Here is a 20,094-nt window from a genome sequence, read left to right on the forward strand (position 1 = left end):
GAGGGTTACCCTCCATACCGAGCCACCCCAGGCGAAAGAGCTTTTCATATGTTTCTTTATAAATAGCTGCGAACCGTTTACATGAGAAATTGCAAAGTTGGCTCGGGGGGCAGGGTGACCCTGGGTGGAGGGTCACTCGCTTTGAAGGGAGGGTGACCCTGGGGAGCGAGCCAACTTTTTTTCCATATAAACAGTTTGGCTATTTTTGCCTCGCCTACCAGGGACAAGTTGACACATACGGAGCATGCGCAAAAGTTAAAATCAGCATAAACAAAACTGCAGATAAATTGAAATCGAAGTCGGCGGTAAATTAGTCCAAAAAAATGGTCTTTGTCGACGATTCAGCGTTCCTGATTTTAGAAAAAGCAGCCATAATAGAGGTTTCAAAACAACTCTCGCCAGTCTTTTGAACCGAGAGGGCCAAGTTTTGGCTCGGTCAACAGGGACAACTTTCTCATCTAAACGCACGGCAAAAGATAGCTCGAGGGAGAGGGTAACCCTTCTACCAGGGACAACAGAACTCTCCTCCATATAAACAGGCCCTAATGGTGGATTTCCACTGACGCGTAATTTTTTACGTGCGTGAAGAAATTTAGAGACAATGTATGAATGACTTGCGTGAACGTTCACGCAAGTCGTTCATACGTTGTCTTTAAATTTTTCCCGCACGTAAAAAATTACGCGTCACTGGAAATCCACCATAAGTCGAAGTTTTGACTTCGAAAGTCGCGTAGCAGTGTTTTTTTAATAGTGGCAGTCAGCGATAATCTGTTGTATTGCGCGGGTTTTTTGTTTGTTTGTTTATTTCCCTTTACTTTGTGAAATGCAGTCAAGAAACACCTTTGCCCTGAGTTAAGGTGGATTTCCACTGACGTGTAATTATTTTCTACGCGCGTTTACGTGCGTGAAAAAATGTAGAGACAATGTTTGAACGACTTGCGTACACGTTTACGCAAGTCGTTCATACATTGTCGCTAAATTTTGTCAAACTAAGAAACAGAGCCACTTTATAACCTTTGCACGTCATTCAGCAAAATAGGCTTCCTAAGACTTGTAAGGTTAATAAAGTGTAGAATCCAAAGTGTAGACCCAGAGTGTAGAATCCTAACAGAACAATTAGTTTTGTTTCCATGCTGCGCAAACCTGGAAACATTTCTTGTGGACAAAGTGTTTCTGAAAAAAAAATCAGAAACTTTTTTTTTTCGGGCACAAATTTTGCGTAACAAATGTTTCGCGCGGGGGAAAACTGGGAAACGTTTTTGTCACAACAATGTACCACTGCCTAAAAATGGCCTGGTCAAACGGCGACGCAAGTCGCAAGTTTTCAACTTGCGTCTCTGTTTGGCCAAGACTTGAGTGCACTTGAGCTGACTTGCGTCCACTTTGGTCGAGATCAAATTTGCACGTAAGGCAACGCAAGTTTTTAACCATTTGGCCACCCAACGCAAGTCAACGCAAGTCTAGCTGTTTACTTCAAGCACTGAATTGCAGCGCACGCAGTAGCACTGAAATGGCTTTTTTAACGACTTGCGAGTTCGTTTGGCCAGTCAACGCAAGTCTGTACGCAAGTTCAACTTGCGACTACTTGCGTCCACTTGAGTTATCGTTTGGCCATGGTTTTATGGCGGGCACATCTATTCCTTTGTTCCGGCGGGCAGCGAGATCTGGTGCTTAGGGCGTCCGCCTAAAACTTGTTAAAGAGTTCACGAATGGAACTGCGACTGATTCAAAATCTTAACAGGCAAAAAGATTGCGGGAAAATCAAATAAAATCGCTGAATAATAAACTTGTCTCTTTATTTCACTTCGTTCTTATCTGTTAAGAACTAAAATTTATTCAACAAACTATAACAAGTGCAAAGCCTCATTTCATATTCTTGTATAATAACAATAAAAACTTATCAAAAATTTATCACGCATGCCAGCTTCAAAATTTATCTATCAATGAATAATTTGGAGTTCTACTAAAATTGGATATTCATTCACTTATCTAATGCGGAATAAATTTCAAAATATTATAAACATACTCTTATGTAAAAGAATTTATTGGCTAAGAGCTCAAATTTCTTTTTTTTAAGTTTTGCGTGGTAGGTGTCTTTAGTTTAACCCCGTGCTTGCCGAGCAGGCTAGTCCAAGGAAGTATACCAGGTACCGAAGATTTTTTGCGTTTCCTCTGATATCTGCCACAAGCGTGTCACAAAATCCACATTTCCTTGGCTCACTTGGATGCTGGATGTTCACGGCGGGCAGAAACGGCGCTAAACTGCACCAATAAGAATTAGAGATCATCTTTATTGTCGCTACCTAATCTGAAAAAAAAAAAGATGGAAATCATTGTACTACAAATACATTTCCAAACACTTTGTGTCCACTGTCTAAGTGGTTACTCCAAAATAAAACTGTGAAGTAGGGTTAAGACTTTTTTTTTTGGGGGGGGGGGGGGGGGAGGGGATTACATTCTTGAGATAAGTTGTGTTGTAAGAGATATTTTGGTTTCTTCGGTATCGTAATTCATCACACGAGAATTAAGGGGAGAGGCATCTGCATGATCACATGGGAGTTATACTCTATTATTTACAGTTGAGCAAAAGTGCACTTAAGACAAGCAGTGTATAATCATAGTACCTTCCTTTCTCAAGGTAGATTTACGTTTTATTTCAGCTGCGAAATGATATTGTTACTTATGATAAAAAAAATTTGCCGGACATGACGTCCGTCCTACTTCTGTGTTTTTGCTGACATTTGCAAATTTTGGTAGGCCACTGTCCGATGGCCAACGGTCCTGCCTTCAGTCTGATTGGCAAAAGCATGTTCCAAAAGTTGCTTTAAACTAAAGCAAGCACTAAATATCGTTCAAAAGTCATTCGAAAAACGCTCTTGTTCAATAGCTTTAAGCCCTTATTGATTTCCAAACACAAGCCGGTCCTTATGCTCCTCTTTTGTTCGCTTTGTTTGGCTTGCATCTGTGAAAACAGGGAGACTGTTGCTTTCTATGACAAGGTCTAAAACTATAACAAACACTGGATTTACTCACCTTGGTTTCTTTCGTCTGTCGAACTCAAAATAGCTAAACAAAGTTGACGATGGACCAGAGTTCTGTGAGTCCTTCGAGCCCTTTGACTTCGATTTCTTTTTTGTTATTCCCATGGAGCGACATCTGCCAAGACCAGTAGTTCTTTTTCCTTTATAAGTGAGACAGAAAAAGATACATTTTCACCATCGTCGTTGAATTAAAACCGGAAATTACCAGATCGGGAGGGTCCCAATTTCATTCACCAATCAAAACATGGCACGAGCACTCACGAAGCAATGTCGCGTAAGCCGAACGTTGTGACGTCAGCCAGTCGTCGAAACGATACGTCACGATACTATTAGCAACCTACCTCGAAAACCATGCCCTCAGTTAGCTTTTAAAGACATGTTCAACTGGAAAAACCTGCTTGTTTCCAACTGCCGCGGCAACTTTTCACAATTTGTCACGTCGACGCAAAGGGGTGAAAATTGCACTGCATGCGGGAAGTTCGTAGTTTATTGCAAATTTCTCGCGATTTTTTTATGCGAGCTATCCAGTCCTCAGTGCAAGAATAGCTACAAGTGATATTTTAACTGCGCTCAGATAACGCATTTTCAGAGCGTCTGGTCGCTGTTCAAGCCAAAAATCACCCATACAAACGTGCAAACAGAATGGTCCTACCTGCTTTAGGATTCAGCTGAATTAGTTTCTTCATGGTCTACAGAACAAAGAAAGAGCAAAATGAATTAAGACACCCCTGAAATATTAGCAGGCAGTCCATGTACCAGTGTGTTATGAAATTCTGGCCATATTAACCAGAGCTGAGAGCTTCCAAACTCACTCTCGTGTTTACAAAGTCTAGTCTAAGGAAACACGCTAGTGCATTTTCTATTTCTATAATTACGCACGCAGAAACAATCGCCCGTTAAGCTTGGTTCACAATTGTGAGCTAAGCATAGCACGAACATAAGAAAACTCGTGCGTGAACCGTAGTGCGATAAGTACAAGCACGGCACAAACAAATAAATGACGGTTTTGGCTAACGTGTTTCATCCGTGTTGCCGCCCTATTCATTTATTCATTTGGGAGGTTACAACTGTTATGTTCGTACACGCGCGTGCGCACTCAGTTGGGTGCAAAAAATCGCACAATTGTAACCTCCCAAATGAATCATCGCGTGGTCTGTATTGGGTGGCAACATGGAAAATCATGTTAGCCGAATCCGTCTAAGCCCTTGCTTGTGCTTAATTCATGTGTGAACGGCGTGATAGAGAAGCACAAGATTTGGCTGTTGACGTGACCCCTATCATGCAATATTCATCAAAATTTCTTAAGCACTGCGCTTGCGTATGTACGGTCTAGTGTGTGAACATCCTTGTGGTTATGCTTGCTCTTATGCAAGTGCTTGTCGGACAAGTATGAACCAGCCTCTAACGCTCGAGTTCAGCGAGTTGTTTTCAATTTATTTTGGCCTCATATAACATAATCCATCGATAACAATGATTTGATAACCACCACCCAAACTAATTCGTGAAGTTTCTTTTTCTTAATCGTTTGAAGAGGATGCTTTTGTTTTCTACCATCTTGCATGCAAAGACGTAGCGATTTAAATACCAATGGAGTAGGAAAAATTTCTAACAGGTTTTGTGCAAAGGAATCTGAAGACAAACCACGTCTGCGCCATACCTTGGTTCCTACTGCACTGCCTTGTTTCTGTGGTAAACTTCCTGCCAAGGACGGTGGGGTCAGGCGCGCAGCACAGGACTGTGTAGGGGTGGGTGTGTCTCCATCTGTACTCATCTCCGTGTCTGACAGGTACCCACTATCGATATCAATCACCTCAATTGGCCGCACATCAGTACACTCTTTAGCATTGCTGTTCTCTTTCAAGGGTTCCGATGTATGATCATCGAGTTTTCTTGTCTTCAGAGATCGTTTGTAGCCAAAAAGGTCACCTAAACTTGGCTCAACAGACTTCTCACTGTTGGCATTTAGGGTATCGCTTATATTTGACGAATGACTTGTTAACACGCTTTGCCCTTGCAGTTTTTCAGTAGAACACGCAAGTTTCTGCGAAGAGTCACTTCCTTGACTCGAAATTTCTTCCTCCCTCTTACGTTTGGAAAGTTCGAACTTTTTAACGTTAGCAATCGGACTCTCGCTCGACTCTCTGCAAGTCCTAAGTTCATTCTCTTTGTTCTCCTCCACATCTCTAATGTCGCTACAATCCTCGGGGAGTTCACTTTCTGATAAATCGTGCTCCATGTTGTCTCTCAACGCACTAAGGAGAACTCCGGGTTGTGATGTACTTGTCGTAGTTGAATCTTCTTCGTCATCTTCAGTTTCCAAGTGTACATCTCCTGTAAGACTTTGATCCTTTGCATCTGAGCTACACTCTGATGAGTCAGGTCTTCCGCTGATATTAAAATACCTTTAGAAAGACGTACGTTCAATTAATAGCTTATCAAATGCAAACTGGGTGATCTGATCAGATTAGAAACATTAACTCCAAACTATTTTTTTTATTAATTTGTGGCTTTTCCATGCGCATTTTATTTAATGATTGCAGCGAGCAGAGCAATTAAGCGCAGTTTTTGGTAACTGACTTTTCCACGACCCGAGCAAAAGTCCAGGAAAAGGAACTGGGTCCGAGCGAAAACTTTCATCGAAGTCAGCTTCCTGACTCGACGATGACTTGTGCTCGAGTTGTCGAAACGTCAGTCTTCAACAACAGTCTTTTCCAGGGTTACTCTCACCCGGATAATCACACTATACAATTGCCACGACACGCTATCAGGATCGTCATCTAAAATATTACAAAAATGGACATTTTCTTACATTACTTACCTTTGTTACATTTGCTTCATATAGAAGAGCATGTAAAAAATGCATCACTATTTAAATAACTTGGCACTGAGTGTACTATCTTAATGCAACGTACACGTAACGCAAAGTAACGTATGGTAGTTGAAAGTTGTGAAATGTTTTTTAATGTCAGTGCTATTTTAGATTTAGTGTCTACTAAAATTACAAGAAGAAAAGGGAGGCGCACTTCAAGAAGAACACCTTTGCCCAACAATTACATACCTACTAATTTCAACTTTATTTTGTGACTTGACCTCCTGACCAGGGATTTTAAATGGGTTTTTGAACTTTGACCTCTTGATCCCGTGACCTGGCACTGAGCCAGTTAGCATGCGTTGGAAATGCGCTGCTGGTGCATGAGAATACAGCAGCTTGTGCCTCGGCTTCAGAGTAGTATACATGTTGACAAGCGAATCATCATCGACACTTTCCTCTTCAGATTTTTTTTTCTGCCCCGGGGGGACGAAAGGCTTCTTTGTTTTAGCGGACGGTTGTGAATTGAGCATCAATCCTGAGAGATTTTTCTGCACGTCGTACTCAGTCTTCCCTCTCTTGCTCATGACCGCGTGACCAAAAGAAGACGTGGACACTGGGGTGAGGGCATGTGATTGGCTGTCGTCATCTGATTTATGGCCAGATCCCAGATCGATGATCTTAGTGAGAAACAAAAGGTTGTCGTTAGGAAAAATGTGAATTCTGTCCAACAAACAAACATCAAAAGCACATCTGAAGAGTCGCTGTACTCGAGTCATGGAGTGAATTATAACTACTCCACGGTTAAACGAACAACCGAAGTAACGGTCACCCAAAATGGACCACAACTGACTCAAGACAGCGACCTCTTCTTGAAAATAACGACTACCCGAAAATAAAGCAACCCCAAGGACATAAAAGAAACAGTACTCGAAAGTCGTAACCCTGAGAGCTACTTAGTAAACTCCTCCGCCTCTGTCGGAATTCTGAGCCGGGAGGTCATAACGTTGAGCATATCGAACATTTCTCCCATAAAATGCCAAAGATTATCACTACATACCTTGATCTTTTGAGGGCTGAAATCCGCCATCACTTCACCCGAAATAGGGTTAATATTACCGAGTGCGATACCTATGGCTTTTTCCCTGGTCATTGACCTGCCAGTCTGTTAAGAAAACGCTCTTGAACACCAGAAAAAATATATTTAGCTGTACTAGGAATGAATTGGCTTGATTACAGGATTAATTACGAGAAAGACATAATTATCCATCTGCTAGTCATTATCATACCAGTTTAGTTTATTTATAATTATGCGTCAATGTCGTGTGGATGGCTTTCTCCTCCGCAGAGGCTCCAGTAGGAGAAGGTGAATAACACGAAAAATGGAAAAATAGGGAGAGCTCGGGAGACGACCCCCGCGCGCTTTCGTTTCGATTCTCTCCAGTCTCTGCGGGCTTACTTTTCACCACTCCCCATTTCCTAGCCCATTCGAAACACGAAAGAGGCCTCTGCGAAGGAGAGAGTGTGGATGGCATGAGTGACCAAAGAAGAGGATTTAAACAAGGCTTTTTCCGCAGGCTACAAAGATTTGCCTTGTGTCTCTGAGTGGTTGTTGACGGGATGAGGATTTTCGCGTGGAATTTACAATTAAACTGGTGATTCTAGCGAGGGGGAAATTGAGCACCCAGAGAAGTCTCTTTTGCAAAAGTCTCTTTACTGAGGCAATACTAAGGAAGGTTATCAAAGAAATGAATTTTATGTGCTGACGAAAAACGCAGGCCTGATTCACACGTGCTGCAAATGAAAGCGTAAACGCAAACACGTGTGAGCTAGCACAAACCAAGCGTAAATGCGAGTGCAAGGAATGGCAAATTGTCCATTTGGTTGTACCTGGCTTGCACTTGCATTTTTACTTGCTTCAAGTGTAAACATTATTAATGCAAATGCAAGCGCAAGCCAGCGAAGCGCGACCTGTCCGTCATCTTGAAAGAGTTCAACTGCGTCTGTGTATCTTACATTCCTTGCGTTTGCGTTCTACATGTGAACCTCGCTTGCACTTTCCATTTGCGTGTATTTGCGTCGCGCATGTGAATTCGACGAAAAAACGGTAATTTTAACTAGATTTCTTGTTATATTATAAGGATACGGTCCAGCAAACTCTAGATCGCCAGGCTGCAAGCCTTCCGGCAGCTCATTCAGAGGAACTAGCTTCATGGAGACAGGATCAAACACCAACTGATATAAAAACGTCTCGTCTGCTTGTTTGAAGCTCTTCTCGTAGTCTTCAGGAACGTACATCTTCGCTTCAATTCTCAGGGATCGTATTAGCTAAGAAAAGTCGTTTATAAAGAATTGTTAGGGTTTGGTTGTTAGGGATCTAAACCCAATTTCTCCAGTTATGCTCCGTGGAGGAATTGCAGCAATTAACTGGAAGTAATGCAAGTAATTGACTTTGAAATCAAACTTGTTTTGAAATTCATCGGAATTCCCCCCCCCCCCCCTCCCCCCATTCAAACCAGCGTTTTCGAACTAGGCGGTTTTTCTCCATGTACTGTTACTTTTTATTATTCCAAAGAATGAGATCGTTAGTGTAATGCTTTAAATAATTGGTTAATTCCTGGAAATAGAAATACTGGTAGACCTAAGATATCTCGTTTATTTTATTTTTTATTTTTTCAAAAAAAAAAATTGTGCATTACAGTCGTAGTGAAGGAGAGATGTACTTTTGTGGACTCAAACAAATATAGCGCTAAGAGATTAGCTGATTCAAACTCCGCTTTTATATTTATTTTTTTATTTTATTTTTCAATTTTTTTGGGGGGGATGGACTAGTGACTTGCCCTTGTGGGCTAGTGATCATTGGTACTTGCCAACCCACTGCCTGGCATCCAAACAAGTTAGTGTAAAGCCCTGCGGACTACGCCATATTGGCAAATTTGTTCAAGGAGCGCATTCCTCTGGTCAGTGCTGTTCTTCTTATTTAAAAATTGGTTGACTACCAAGTCTTGAAAATGTCCGCCTCCAACTACAACTAAATGTTCCCCAGACGCCAGAATATTCATTTCTACAATAGCCACGGCGCCTCGATCAGTGAGATTGTAAGCTGAGGGCTGAAACATGACCGGTTGTAACGGAGCTAAAATCTTCATGAGTGACTTGGCGTTCTGTCGTGCAAGTTTTACGCTTGGTGACCAACTTCCATAGTCTGCGAAATCAGTGGCTAGAAAAACAGGAATGTGAGCCGTACTAACATTCCTGTACCTTTGAACTAGCGTCGTCACATTTGATATACACTTCTCAACCGTGGCAATACTAATATTTAAAGAAGTTCCAAGCTTAGCAAGCTTTGCTAAGATTCTTTCTACGCGAATGTGAACGGAGACAAAGAATGGAGCAAGATTTCTTTCGATAAAAGTTCGCGCGAGATGAATGAGTTTTAAGCTAAACAAAACAGAAGCGTCACGATAGCTCATACGGTCTGCTACAACTGATGACAAATTAAACTTCGTTCTATGTCGTCGCATCTCATTGCTACTTTTAATGTTGCTTCCCGTCCAAAGAGTCAAGCCAACACATGGAAGCCTTTTCACGACTTCATTCTCAAATTTTGCAATCGAGTCAACTGCAAACACATTCACGCAAATTGTTTTTCCAACCGTGAAGTTAAATGTTTGAAAAGTGTTCCAGTGAGGATCTTTACAAGGAAACTCTGCTGTACTGTTACTAAGATATGTGTAATCAAAATGCACCAGCACATCTAGTTTGCCTCGGCAGACGTCTTGGAACTCTTTCCAGCTAATAAGCGTGCCATGACCACGCGAACGAAGGGTGCGATTTAGCGCGGTGACGTTATAGTACAGTGCGAGTGTTTCGAAACGCTGCTTCGCTGGTGAACCGTAAAACTGCGAATCTTTTACAAATGGAACGACAACTTGTCGCCCACCATACGCAGCAAGGGCTGTCAGATCCAACAAATTTTGGGTTGCTTTTGTAAGTTGTTCCCAGTAACGAAACGCGATAATAATCTTTTTACCAGGACTTCGCTTTTCGTTGCCTGCCTCGCTGCTTGGAAAACTGCTCAACTGGTTACTTGCGTTGAGCGTCCGAAAATTTGATCTAAGGATGTCCATGTATCTGTTGTTTATGATTGTGTTTCTCCGTGCAAGAATGAACAAAATGGCCAGCATAATTGCAATTAAAACAATCCATGCTTTCCTAAGATATTTGTTCGATGGCAGCTTGTTCTGCATCGTTTTGACCACTAACAAACTACAGGTCGCGTTGGTAATGAGTATGGGTTATAGACTTTTTTTTAGCAACGAACTATGTAAATTGCCCACTTCAGTTCATGCGATGGTCTCTAGGGAATTTTTCCTTTGTCTATCTGGAAAAAACACATTAATTTCCATGTGAATTTGTCTGGTGTGACTGAATTTGAAAGAAAAAATTCTCATCACATGGATTTGGGGCGTCTTTGCAATCGCCGCGTAAAGTTCTTATGGAATGAAAATACGGAATCGTAAGATTTAAGCAGCGTTTTTGCATCACTATGCCACATAAAAGCGTGTTATATGCCTTATATTTGAGTGAATACATACCGTAGAATTCCGGTTATAAGCCTCCCCGCTTATAAGCCCCCCCGGTTATAGGCCCATCATCCTGGAAACAAAAAAATACATCCGGTTATAAGCCCCCCCGGATATAGGCCCCCCTCTACCAGATGACAGTACTGAATAGGGCTAAATGTTGCTTTATTATGTGTTTTTAACTTAAAAACGTATTGTCATCAACACTCCCGTGGCTCGTTTTGAAACGTTTTTTTCATTCCGCTTATAAGCCCTCCCGGATATAAGCCCCTCCGCTTTTAAGCCCACCCAAAACCCCTTACGAAGTTGTATAAGCCCAGGGCTTATAACCGGAATTCTACGGTATTACATCATTCAAATTCAGTATGGGCTCAAAGTAACGGCCGGTCAACGGACAATGTCCGGTCAAGATGACAGTTTGTCTGGACAAAGTTTCGGTGTGCCGGTGTTCTAGCCGTTTTTGTCCCCCCCTGGATTTTGTCCCCCCGGTCAAAATCCGCTAGCAGATATGGACCCCCGGGAGTCAATATTTGCTAGCGGATTTTGTCCCCCCTTCGCGAATTTTGACCCCACGTCAAAAGTGATAATACTTCGCTATCGTACTCCTGGAGTCGTAAACGAATAAAAGAAAAGATGATTAGATGTTAATACGACTATTTCAATAATACGACTATTTCATGAACATTGAAAAGACGAAATAGACGAGGTAAGTCTCGGTGTTTACCAAACACAACATGCATGCGCATTAGAAAATCTGTTATTCTCAACACGGCCCGAAGCAACGTTTTCCAATCGAAAATCAAGTGTCATTTTTGTTGATCCTAGGCTAAAGTGCAGAACCAAATTTACAATTGCTTTTTTTTGTTAGTTTGTTGTATACGTCTGAAATTATAATAAACAATGTTCGGATGACAAGTCCCAGTGTCAAGTTAGTTTATTAAAATAAATGTTCGGTTGAGTGAATTTACAAAAACCTGAAAAGATACAGGACAATAAGATTACTGGACTCTAATTACATTGGGAAATTCTTTTTGTTTTTACTTTAGACAATAGATTTCTTCTAAATAGCTTCCGACATTAAAATAGTTTTTCGCTTGCTGATAAAACAAAGAGCAGTTTTCTCGACTTTTACTCTAGAAAATAGATTTCTTCTAAATAGCTTCCGACATTAAACAGTTTTTCGCTTGCCGATAAAACAAAGAGCAGTTTTCTCAACTTTTGCAGCATAAGAAGTGTTTTTTGTAGCATAAGCTTTGTTAAAAGTTGTAAACTTGAAATAAAAAGATTTTCACAAAAAGCGCAAACGCGAGTTTTATCCCTTCTTTGAATTAGTTGTGAAACTAGAGTAAATACGAGTTCACGGTATGATAATTATTCTTATACCGAAAGTATAAAAACACATTTACTGTTGTGTGTTTAATATTCTCTCGTTGTTAGACAAGATTAACGTTTTCGATTCATTGCTAACAGGAACCGTAGTTAGACGCTGTCTTTAGTCAGGTCTTTTGTTTACGACAAGCTTTGCAATGAATTATAGTAAATTTCTGAAATAACTTAGAGACGCAGCATAGAACGAAAAATTGCATCGCTATTATAAGAAGTTACTTTATTTACTATAATAAATATGGCAGAATTATAACAAGTTTAGTGTTGTCATTCGAGGGAACGTTGAAAAAAAGTTTGCAAATGGAAAGTTTACTAAGTAAGAGGGAAACAAAGCTTAAATAACAATTGTTGAGGGGGGGACAAATTCGGCGAAGGGGGGTCAATATTGGCTAGCGGATATTGTCCAGGGGGGTCGATATCCGCTAGCGGATTTGGTCCGGGGGGACAAAATCGGCGGGGGGACAAAATCCGCTGTGACACCGGTCATTTTGACCGGACACTTACATGGCTTTTAAAATAATAACTGATGACCATAAAGAAAAAAATAACATTTTCATACCAATTTATATTATTTAGCGCTAACTAACCAATATACTTTTTAGGCAAACCGAAATGGCTCGCATATTACCGTTATTTGGGCACAGTGAGAAGTTGTTTGCCCTAAAGTTTTTGCGGGCCCAAGAGAGGCCCGCAACCCTAATCTTGACAGTGACCAGCGGATTGCGTATTACGCGTGCGCGCCACGTTTATAAAGGCTATCTGCAAACCGGAAGTTGAAAATTTTGTTCTTCCACTAAGAACGACCGGAATGCAAAAAATGTGTCAATCACGACAGTTTGTCGTAACACCGGAAGAGAAAAATCTTGTCTCCAAGAGCGATAAGAATGCGAAAAATCAACAGTTTGTCACATTAGATCGAGGCTTCTGTCTTGCAGACATAACGTTTTGCAGACGTTGTTTTATAGGTGTTGCTTTTGAGAAGATCTGCTGTGATTGTATCACAGATAAACTACGGGAAAGCGAATGATTCCAACAACGGTTATTCTCGAGAAATTCCTTATAACACTGACAACAAAGCGAGTTTGCCGATGGAGGAAAATCACATCTCAATTCACACCGCGTGGTCGACTACACTTCGCAAAACTGTCAATCAAAAAAACAACTCTGATTGGTTCGCGGCAATAGGAAACGATAAAAAACATTCGTGACTTAAGCGTTACGCGTTACTCGACCTTCCAAACTAATAAAAAACACTTCCCTCCCAGTACCTTCTCTTAACTGCATCGAGGCCCGCACTTTCTAACCTGTGGTTACCACTAGTAATTAGTACATAGATTAGCCATGCAAACAATGCAAGCCAGAAAGCCAAATCCTTATAGAAAGGCTAAACGAAAAAACATTTTATCTAAGTGAGGCTAACCGGTCTGAAACCGCACTTCTATTTAGGCGAAGAATCTAAGCACGACCTGAAAGCTTTAGAGATCAAACATAAAAACATTAAATCTCTTCTACATTATACATTGTTTGGCAAAAGTTTTTGATGTTCCATATCGCACGCACTTTTAGCGACAACAAAGCTTGCTGAGATCGATCGTTAAATTTTTGTTAAACTATGCACGACAGGAAACTCTGAAGGTCGTTTCTTTTTTCATTTCACAGCTTAACAGGAGTTTAACGGAAATAGCTCGTTCGCGTTTCAAGGAATCCAAAATCGCTTACATTATCCCATATATCTACAGTCAACTCTACACCTCTACACCTCCTCTTGGTCCCGTCCCTGCTGTTTTTCAGTCATTTTACTGTAACTTAACTTCCTATAAGACAGCCACCTCTCTAAGACGGACGGTCGCAGCCGGTCCCGAGAGAGTTGACTGTATGTTAACGGTGTTTTTGTAAATTTTTGGGGGGATTTTTGGGGATGTTGGGAGAAGATAGTTGTTTTTAAGAATGAGAAAAATTCAGAGAAATTAGAAATACAGTAGAACCCCGGTAACTCGAACTCGGATAACTCGAACAACTCCTGTAACTCGAACTAACTTCCATGTCCCTTGGACCCGTTTTCAGTCATTTTTACTCGGTTAACTCGAAAACCTCGCTAACTCGAACTGTTTTTCGTTTCCCTTCAGAGTTCGAGTTACCAGGGTTCAACTGTATTGGAGATTTAATGTGATTTTAAAATTAGAATTTTTTAGTTAAAAATTGGTAGATGGACACATGATCTCTCTCCTCCGCGGAGGCCTCTTATTTTTTCGTACGGGCTGGGAAATAAGGCTCGATTTCCAGCCGTTTTGTTCGTTGGGAGGAGGATGACGTACCGGACTCCCAGAACGGCTGGAAATCGAGCCTACTGGGAAATGGGAAGAGATGAAAAGTAAGCGTGCGGAGCTCCTCCTATTTTTTATTTTTCGTGTTTTTCGCCTTTCCCCACTGAAGGAGCCTCTGCGGAGGAGAGAGACACCAGAAAGTCCGCTGACAACCTGGAGTGCTCTTGCGTGGGTGTCCACTGTTTGGTGGCGCTTCAATCCCTTCTTTAAACCTCCTAAAATTTCATTCAGATTCAGGTTTAATCCGCCCTAAAAAGCCACGAACGAAATGATTTCGATTTTAAACATAAAATTTTGTAGCATTTCCATGAATACGACTTTTGCTTAGAAGTACAAGCGATATTTTAGTAAGAAAGAAACTCGCTTGACTGGTCGACATGTCAAACGTCGCTTCAACTACATGCAATCTTTTCTTGGCGATGCTCGTGTATGGTTAACAACAGGGAATTAAAATCTCACGAGTGATTAGAACCGTGTACTTAGAGCTTTTTTAGCTTCTTGCGAGACGAGTGTTTCGTTCTTTGAGATGAGAATGTCGACTCGAGAGTGGGTGGCCTTTTTTAAGTGGTACTGTATGTAGCAGAACTTCCTCCCATTGTGCTATTAGCTTGACAAGGTGGGGAGGCTTGCGTGTCTCAGAGACCATTGTGAACTATGCCGTGTAGGTCCAACCAAGTCGGGAAGGTTACCGTTACGGGTAGAGACCAGACAAAAATCACCACCTGGTCCTCCAGGTTGGGGGTTGGGCGTGGTGCTAACAACTCCACCCCGGACTTGTTACGGAGATGACAACTAATGCTACAACAACTGCAGACCCTATAGTGGCCTTGAGCCAACCAACTGGCTACATGACTACTTCTGATGAAAGCCCTCAGGAAGTCAGGAGTACGACAGATAGTCTGCTCGTGCCTAAAACCAACATCCGCCTAGCTACATGGAATGTTTGCTAGTTCGAGACTTCAAGAACAGCGCAGGTTACCAGTATATAGCAGATCTTAGCAAGCACAGCATGAAAGTACACTTCACCTGGCTATAGGTAATCATTATGTGCTTACTGAGTTTAGCTCTACAATTGGTAAAAATGAAGAAAAAAAAAAAAGAAAAAAAGGACCTCTTTTAATTTACGTAAAATTTATAAAAAAATTTAGAAAAAAACTTTCTTGGGGAAAGTTGAGAGTAAAGCGTCGAAATGCTAACAGCAACCAACCTTGTGAACACTGGATGATTTGCGCAGCAGTTTAATAGCTGTTTGGAGACCAATGCCCTTTATGGAAGGCAGATAATCACAGCCAGACAATATACACATGTGTCGGAACTTCTCTTGAGTGAACTCATGTAGCTTGAGCTTTGTTAACTTGGAAAGATCTGCCAGATCAACTGCTAAACCGTGACCATAGGCATCCATCTTGAAGATTACCTGGAAAAAATGTGCAAATTCTCCTAACTAGTCTTCATACATTGACTTGTAGTACAGTTGGGAGATTTTGTTAAATATCAAGGCACGTTTACTTTGGTGACCACTTTGTTAATTCTCATGACATTTTCTTATGATTTTGTATGGATACTGTGAGGAGAAATTTGATGCTTATCACTCATGCAGTTACAAAGATTCATGTTTTCTTGGAACAAGTAACCTTTGCAGTATAAATCCTGTCTCTTCATGCTAAAGGTGCCAAACCTTTTCAATAGCAACCACTTATACACCTGAGTGGAGAGAGGAACTTTGAGAGTAAAGTGTCTTGCCCAAGGACACAACACGATGACCGGCCAGGGCTCAATCCAGGACTGCTCCTGGGGGGAAGGGGGGGCACTCTCTATACTTTTGGGTGGCGATGTCCCGCTGGGACACTGGAACCATATCCTATACCAAACAATGTTCAGCTGATTTCACAACCCTATACTAGACTAGACACCTAAAATCCCTTCCCTATCCCAGACTTGCTTTTTTAAGAACTTTTTCACTATTAAGTAAAAATAAACGATAAAAACGAACGATGTTACAGAGTCACCATGACGCCATTTTCAAGTTCAAAAAAAGAAAAGAATAAACTGTCAGAAAATGTTTGCTTAAGATTAACATAATAAAATATGCGATGTCACGCAAATAGTTTGGCTTGGATTGAGTCTGATTGGACATTTAGAGATGGTGACAATTGTCTGATTAGTAGCATTTCATGCTCTAAACAATCAAACTTATTCTTGTACTTCTTCTTTCAGACTTGCTTGTGTATATCTAAATCTTTCACTATTACTGTTTTTAATGGAAAACCACCTTTCAACAACGTTATCTGTCAAATTGAAATGCTTCATCTGAGAAAAATGTAACTGGTCAACATTAGTACTTTAGGGAATTGAAGTCTAAAAGTTTTCCTTGGGGAGCACGTCCTTACAGCCCTCTAAAAGCATGTGCCCTCAGTGCTTGTGTTATCAAAAAACGGCAACCAGTGTTCATGAATCTGCACCTGGTTGGTGTTGCCAGTGGTGCAGCCCAACTATATGGCTGACTCAACTCAGGATGAGAGGGGTGTGAGCTGGGGGAGAGATCCACATGTACACCAGCCAGTTCATAACAAAACAACTGACAGAGTTCAAGAGAAATACACTGTGGCATACATACAGTATTTATTTAGAATACTAAAACAGTGTATAGCGTTTTTGGCGCGTACTGATTGGCTACGCAAACTCCAAATATCCTTCGCTATTCACTTCCAAGCAACGGGTGAGAAAACTGTAATCGTTGCAGGAATAAATTAGTCACAAATCATCCTTTTGGGTTATATTATCTCACTATTTTAGTACAGTATAGACTAAAACAGCTATTCACCTCAGTGTTGGTGGCTAATGGTGGATATTAACCAAGCCACGAAGCGGAGGTAAATATCCACCACTAGCCACCTCTACTTTGGTGAATAGTTGTTAACTATCCTCAATTTGCACACCCTCTACCTTTTGGCATCCATACACAAGTAAATCTGAGTCTTCAGATATAATGGCCTGAGCTATTCCAGCTTTCATAAGATATGCCAATTGGGCATCAGCCTCATAAGGTGCTACAATACAGTCCACACCCTTCTTCCTACATTCCTATAAAATAAATTGCACCAATTTTCCATGAATGAGAAAAAATAATTCTGGTTACACGCTACACATTTAATACATTAATTTTCATGTGTAAGTTGATTGTATTACACATTCATGAAGTTATCTGGCATCTATTAGATATTTTGAGGCAAATCACATGTATAGGGTACACCTGAAGTCACAAAGAGGACTTACCAAAAATTTAACTTTGTATTTTAAGGTCTATAGTATCAAATGAAATAAAGATGACTCCATAAAAAATAATGTTCAAGACACTTAAAAAGTAAAAAGATGTAACTGATCCCTTAACATGAAGATCAGTGTCATGGTACAGTATCTCACATCCTGCAGTCTTTTATCTCACTTCTCACATTTCGCATCTCACAACTCACACATCACATCTCACAAAACAACAAACCTTAACGACTTCAAGAGCCATCTCTGGAGTGATATCAACACACTTCTGGAAGCATTCTTGGGCCTGTTGTCTATTACCAGCTCGCAGAAAAGCCAAACCTTTGGCCTTGTTTTCTTGTCTTGTCCTATCAAAAGTAAAGATATTGTTATTTAAGTGAAAATACAGTCATCTGTATAGATTTTAATTAAGCCAAAATGTCAACTCAATACAACACCCTCTGACATCACAAAATTCATTGTCACTTTCATAAGGTACTTGTACTGGTACTTACTTTCCTGTGATGGGACATAAAGGGAGAAGTAGAAATACTCCTGGAAGGGGGGGGGGGGGAACTTCTTATAGTAGACGACATGGAAAGGTTTTGCCCAAAATGGGTACCTTTTTTAGTTTCAAGGTACAAATGTACAAACTGAGGTTCAATTTTACCCTAGGTACAATTTGGTATTCCCTTTTTTTCATATAAATTTCATTATCATATACAATTGTATTACCATACACAAGAACAAAGGAAACTACAAAATTGTACCAAGGGTAAACCACAAAATATACATGTATAAAAGCATAGGGATTTCACAAGCTAGAGTATAGGAAAAGGTAGGGAAAACTGTCATTTAGGTTAATTTTAAAAGGGCCTTTTAAAATATATTAAACAGACACACTAAATGGGGCTACATTCTGAGAACAAGGTTGGATGTTCAAGTGAAAAGTCTAGAAAAGAGACGCAGTATCCTACTATAGGCATGCAAAAGGGTACTATTTACTTTCCTTTAACAATGTTCATGTATTTGACGCATGACACTTACTTTCTTCGTCGTTCTTCTTGTCCAGCCTTGGAGGGTAGATAAGATCCATCAAAGACTAGAATTGGCTTTACATTGAAATGCAGCAGCATGTTGACACGTTTCAAGATGTAATTTATGTATCTAAAACAAAATTCACAGATGGCAAGCTACAATAAATATTAAATACAAATGTACTCATGGGAGGTGCAGCAACCCTCCAAGTTAAGACCATTTTAGTCGCCATGGCGACTAAAATTTTGGAGCTGGCGACTAAATTGGTACCTAAGTCATAGTGGCAAATTTAATTGAGTAGAAGGATTGAAAGCATAAGCTTAATTTAGCGACCAGTGGCAAGCAGATCAATATTTATTATTGATATTGAGGTTTACCATAGTGCTTTTTAGGCTAACCAAAGTAGCTAACCCGGAGTGGAAGGTGCACTCTGGTTATCCTGAATAGTACTCTGTTAGCCTGTTTATGGTTAGCTTTCAATGATGGTACAGTGGAACCTCGATATAGCGAAGGGCCAAGGAAATGGCAAAATACGTTTGTTATAACGAGGTTTTGTTATATAGAGGTTCTTTTCCATAATTTTACTATTACTGGGGCGAAGAATATCAATCGTTATATCGAGGACTTCGTTATATAGAGGCTCGTTAAATCGAGGTTTACAAATAAAGGTTTTGTTTGTTTCTGAGGGAGGTATCATGTTAGTACTTTAATGTTTTTTTCTTAGGGGGGAAATTTTGACTTAACCCGTTAATGAAGGGGGGGGGGGGGGTGAATATAAAATCGAATGACCCATTGGCAGACATGTACATGTAGTTGACTGGATCAAAATCAAAAATTATGTGTTGAAAAAAGAAATCATTTTTAGCAAGTGTATTGATCCAAGCAACTGATCAATGCACAAAAAAATCAGTTTTGTGCTTACGAAGTATAAGTTAAATTTCTCGAAATGCATATTCTAAGAAATACATGTTCAGTGACACATACATAAAGCTTTTCTTTCCTTCTACCAGTTCCATAGCACATCCATAAGCTCCTTTATGAAGCCAGCAGTAGGCGTCCACCCCGATCACCTGACCTGCAAAATCTTCAGCGATTGAAACAGGCTTCTGGATTGGCTTCAGTAAGGGTAGTAAGCCTTGGATCCCCATCTTTCGGTGTCTTTATCACCAAGAATGATTTGTTTTACTGTGAAGTGTGTAAAAATTATAAAGTATTTCTCTCGACATCATTGTAATCGCGACGCCATCACCACGGCACACGACGAAATCAAGCCTGCAAAGAATGAAAGCATCAAATATCTGCATTTGGAGAAGTTTTCAACTTTCTTTTTGACATAGAGCATAAACAAAAGTGTATTACAGTGATCCAAGTCAACTTTCTCATGGGCGGAAGGTGAAAAAACGGCAAAACGCAAACAAAACAAATCGCAAAGACGTGACACACCATGCATGGACGACGCCATTTATACTAAGCAACTTCTACAAAGCTGTTAATTCGACGCTTTCGACAAAACAGATGCACACAGAGTTATACTCTTACCTTTTCTATAATTCATTCAACATCCCGATTAAGTTTTCCGTTGTTTTAGCGACACATTCAGGAAATAAAAGGCGAAAACTCTGGAGGAACACAACACGAGTTTACAAAATTTGGCG

The 20,094-nt window shown here is 40.5% G+C and overlaps 2 protein-coding genes across 2 annotated transcripts; both read right to left on the reverse strand.

Annotated features, from left to right (window-relative positions):
• Nucleotides 1-1,775: 1,775 nt before the first annotated feature.
• On the reverse strand, nt 1,776-20,093 carry LOC144637210 (exonuclease 1-like). The gene is made up of 13 exons (XM_078496339.1): nt 19,979-20,093; nt 19,424-19,711; nt 18,449-18,568; nt 17,646-17,769; nt 17,093-17,230; nt 15,354-15,563; nt 7,997-8,178; nt 6,911-7,007; nt 6,100-6,530; nt 4,699-5,443; nt 3,694-3,730; nt 3,034-3,181; nt 1,776-2,308 (listed from the first exon to the last, which is right to left on the reverse strand). Exons 2-13 carry the CDS (start codon nt 19,585-19,587, stop codon nt 2,278-2,280), a joined length of 2,427 nt encoding a protein of 808 aa, XP_078352465.1. The 5' UTR covers nt 19,588-19,711; nt 19,979-20,093; the 3' UTR covers nt 1,776-2,277.
• Nucleotides 8,659-10,100, reverse strand: LOC144635448 (uncharacterized). The gene has a single exon (XM_078494556.1). The coding sequence runs from the start codon at nt 10,098-10,100 to the stop codon at nt 8,748-8,750; it is 1,353 nt and encodes a 450-aa protein (XP_078350682.1). The 3' UTR covers nt 8,659-8,747.
• Nucleotide 20,094: the final 1 nt, after the last annotated feature.

Source organism: Oculina patagonica, chromosome 13, assembly GCF_052425735.1.
Source record: "Oculina patagonica isolate OP01 chromosome 13, crgOcupat, whole genome shotgun sequence".
NCBI lineage: Eukaryota > Metazoa > Cnidaria > Anthozoa > Scleractinia > Oculinidae > Oculina > Oculina patagonica.

What these genes read in the sequence shown, in the direction of transcription:
- LOC144635448 (XM_078494556.1), bottom strand. Translation starts at nt 10,100, where the DNA reads ATGCAGAACAAGCTGCCATCGAACAAATATCTTAGGAAAGCATGGATT.
- LOC144637210 (XM_078496339.1), bottom strand. Translation starts at nt 19,587, where the DNA reads ATGGGGATCCAAGGCTTACTACCCTTACTGAAGCCAATCCAGAAGCCT. An exon ending in TTGTGTATGGATGCCAAAAG is followed by an intron (nt 15,564 to 17,092) that starts GTAGAGGGTGTG and finishes CATTTTTTCCAG; the next exon opens with GTAATCTTCAAGATGGATGC. An exon ending in TCAGCCCTCAAAAGATCAAG is followed by an intron (nt 6,531 to 6,910) that starts GTATGTAGTGAT and finishes TTTCTCACTAAG; the next exon opens with ATCATCGATCTGGGATCTGG.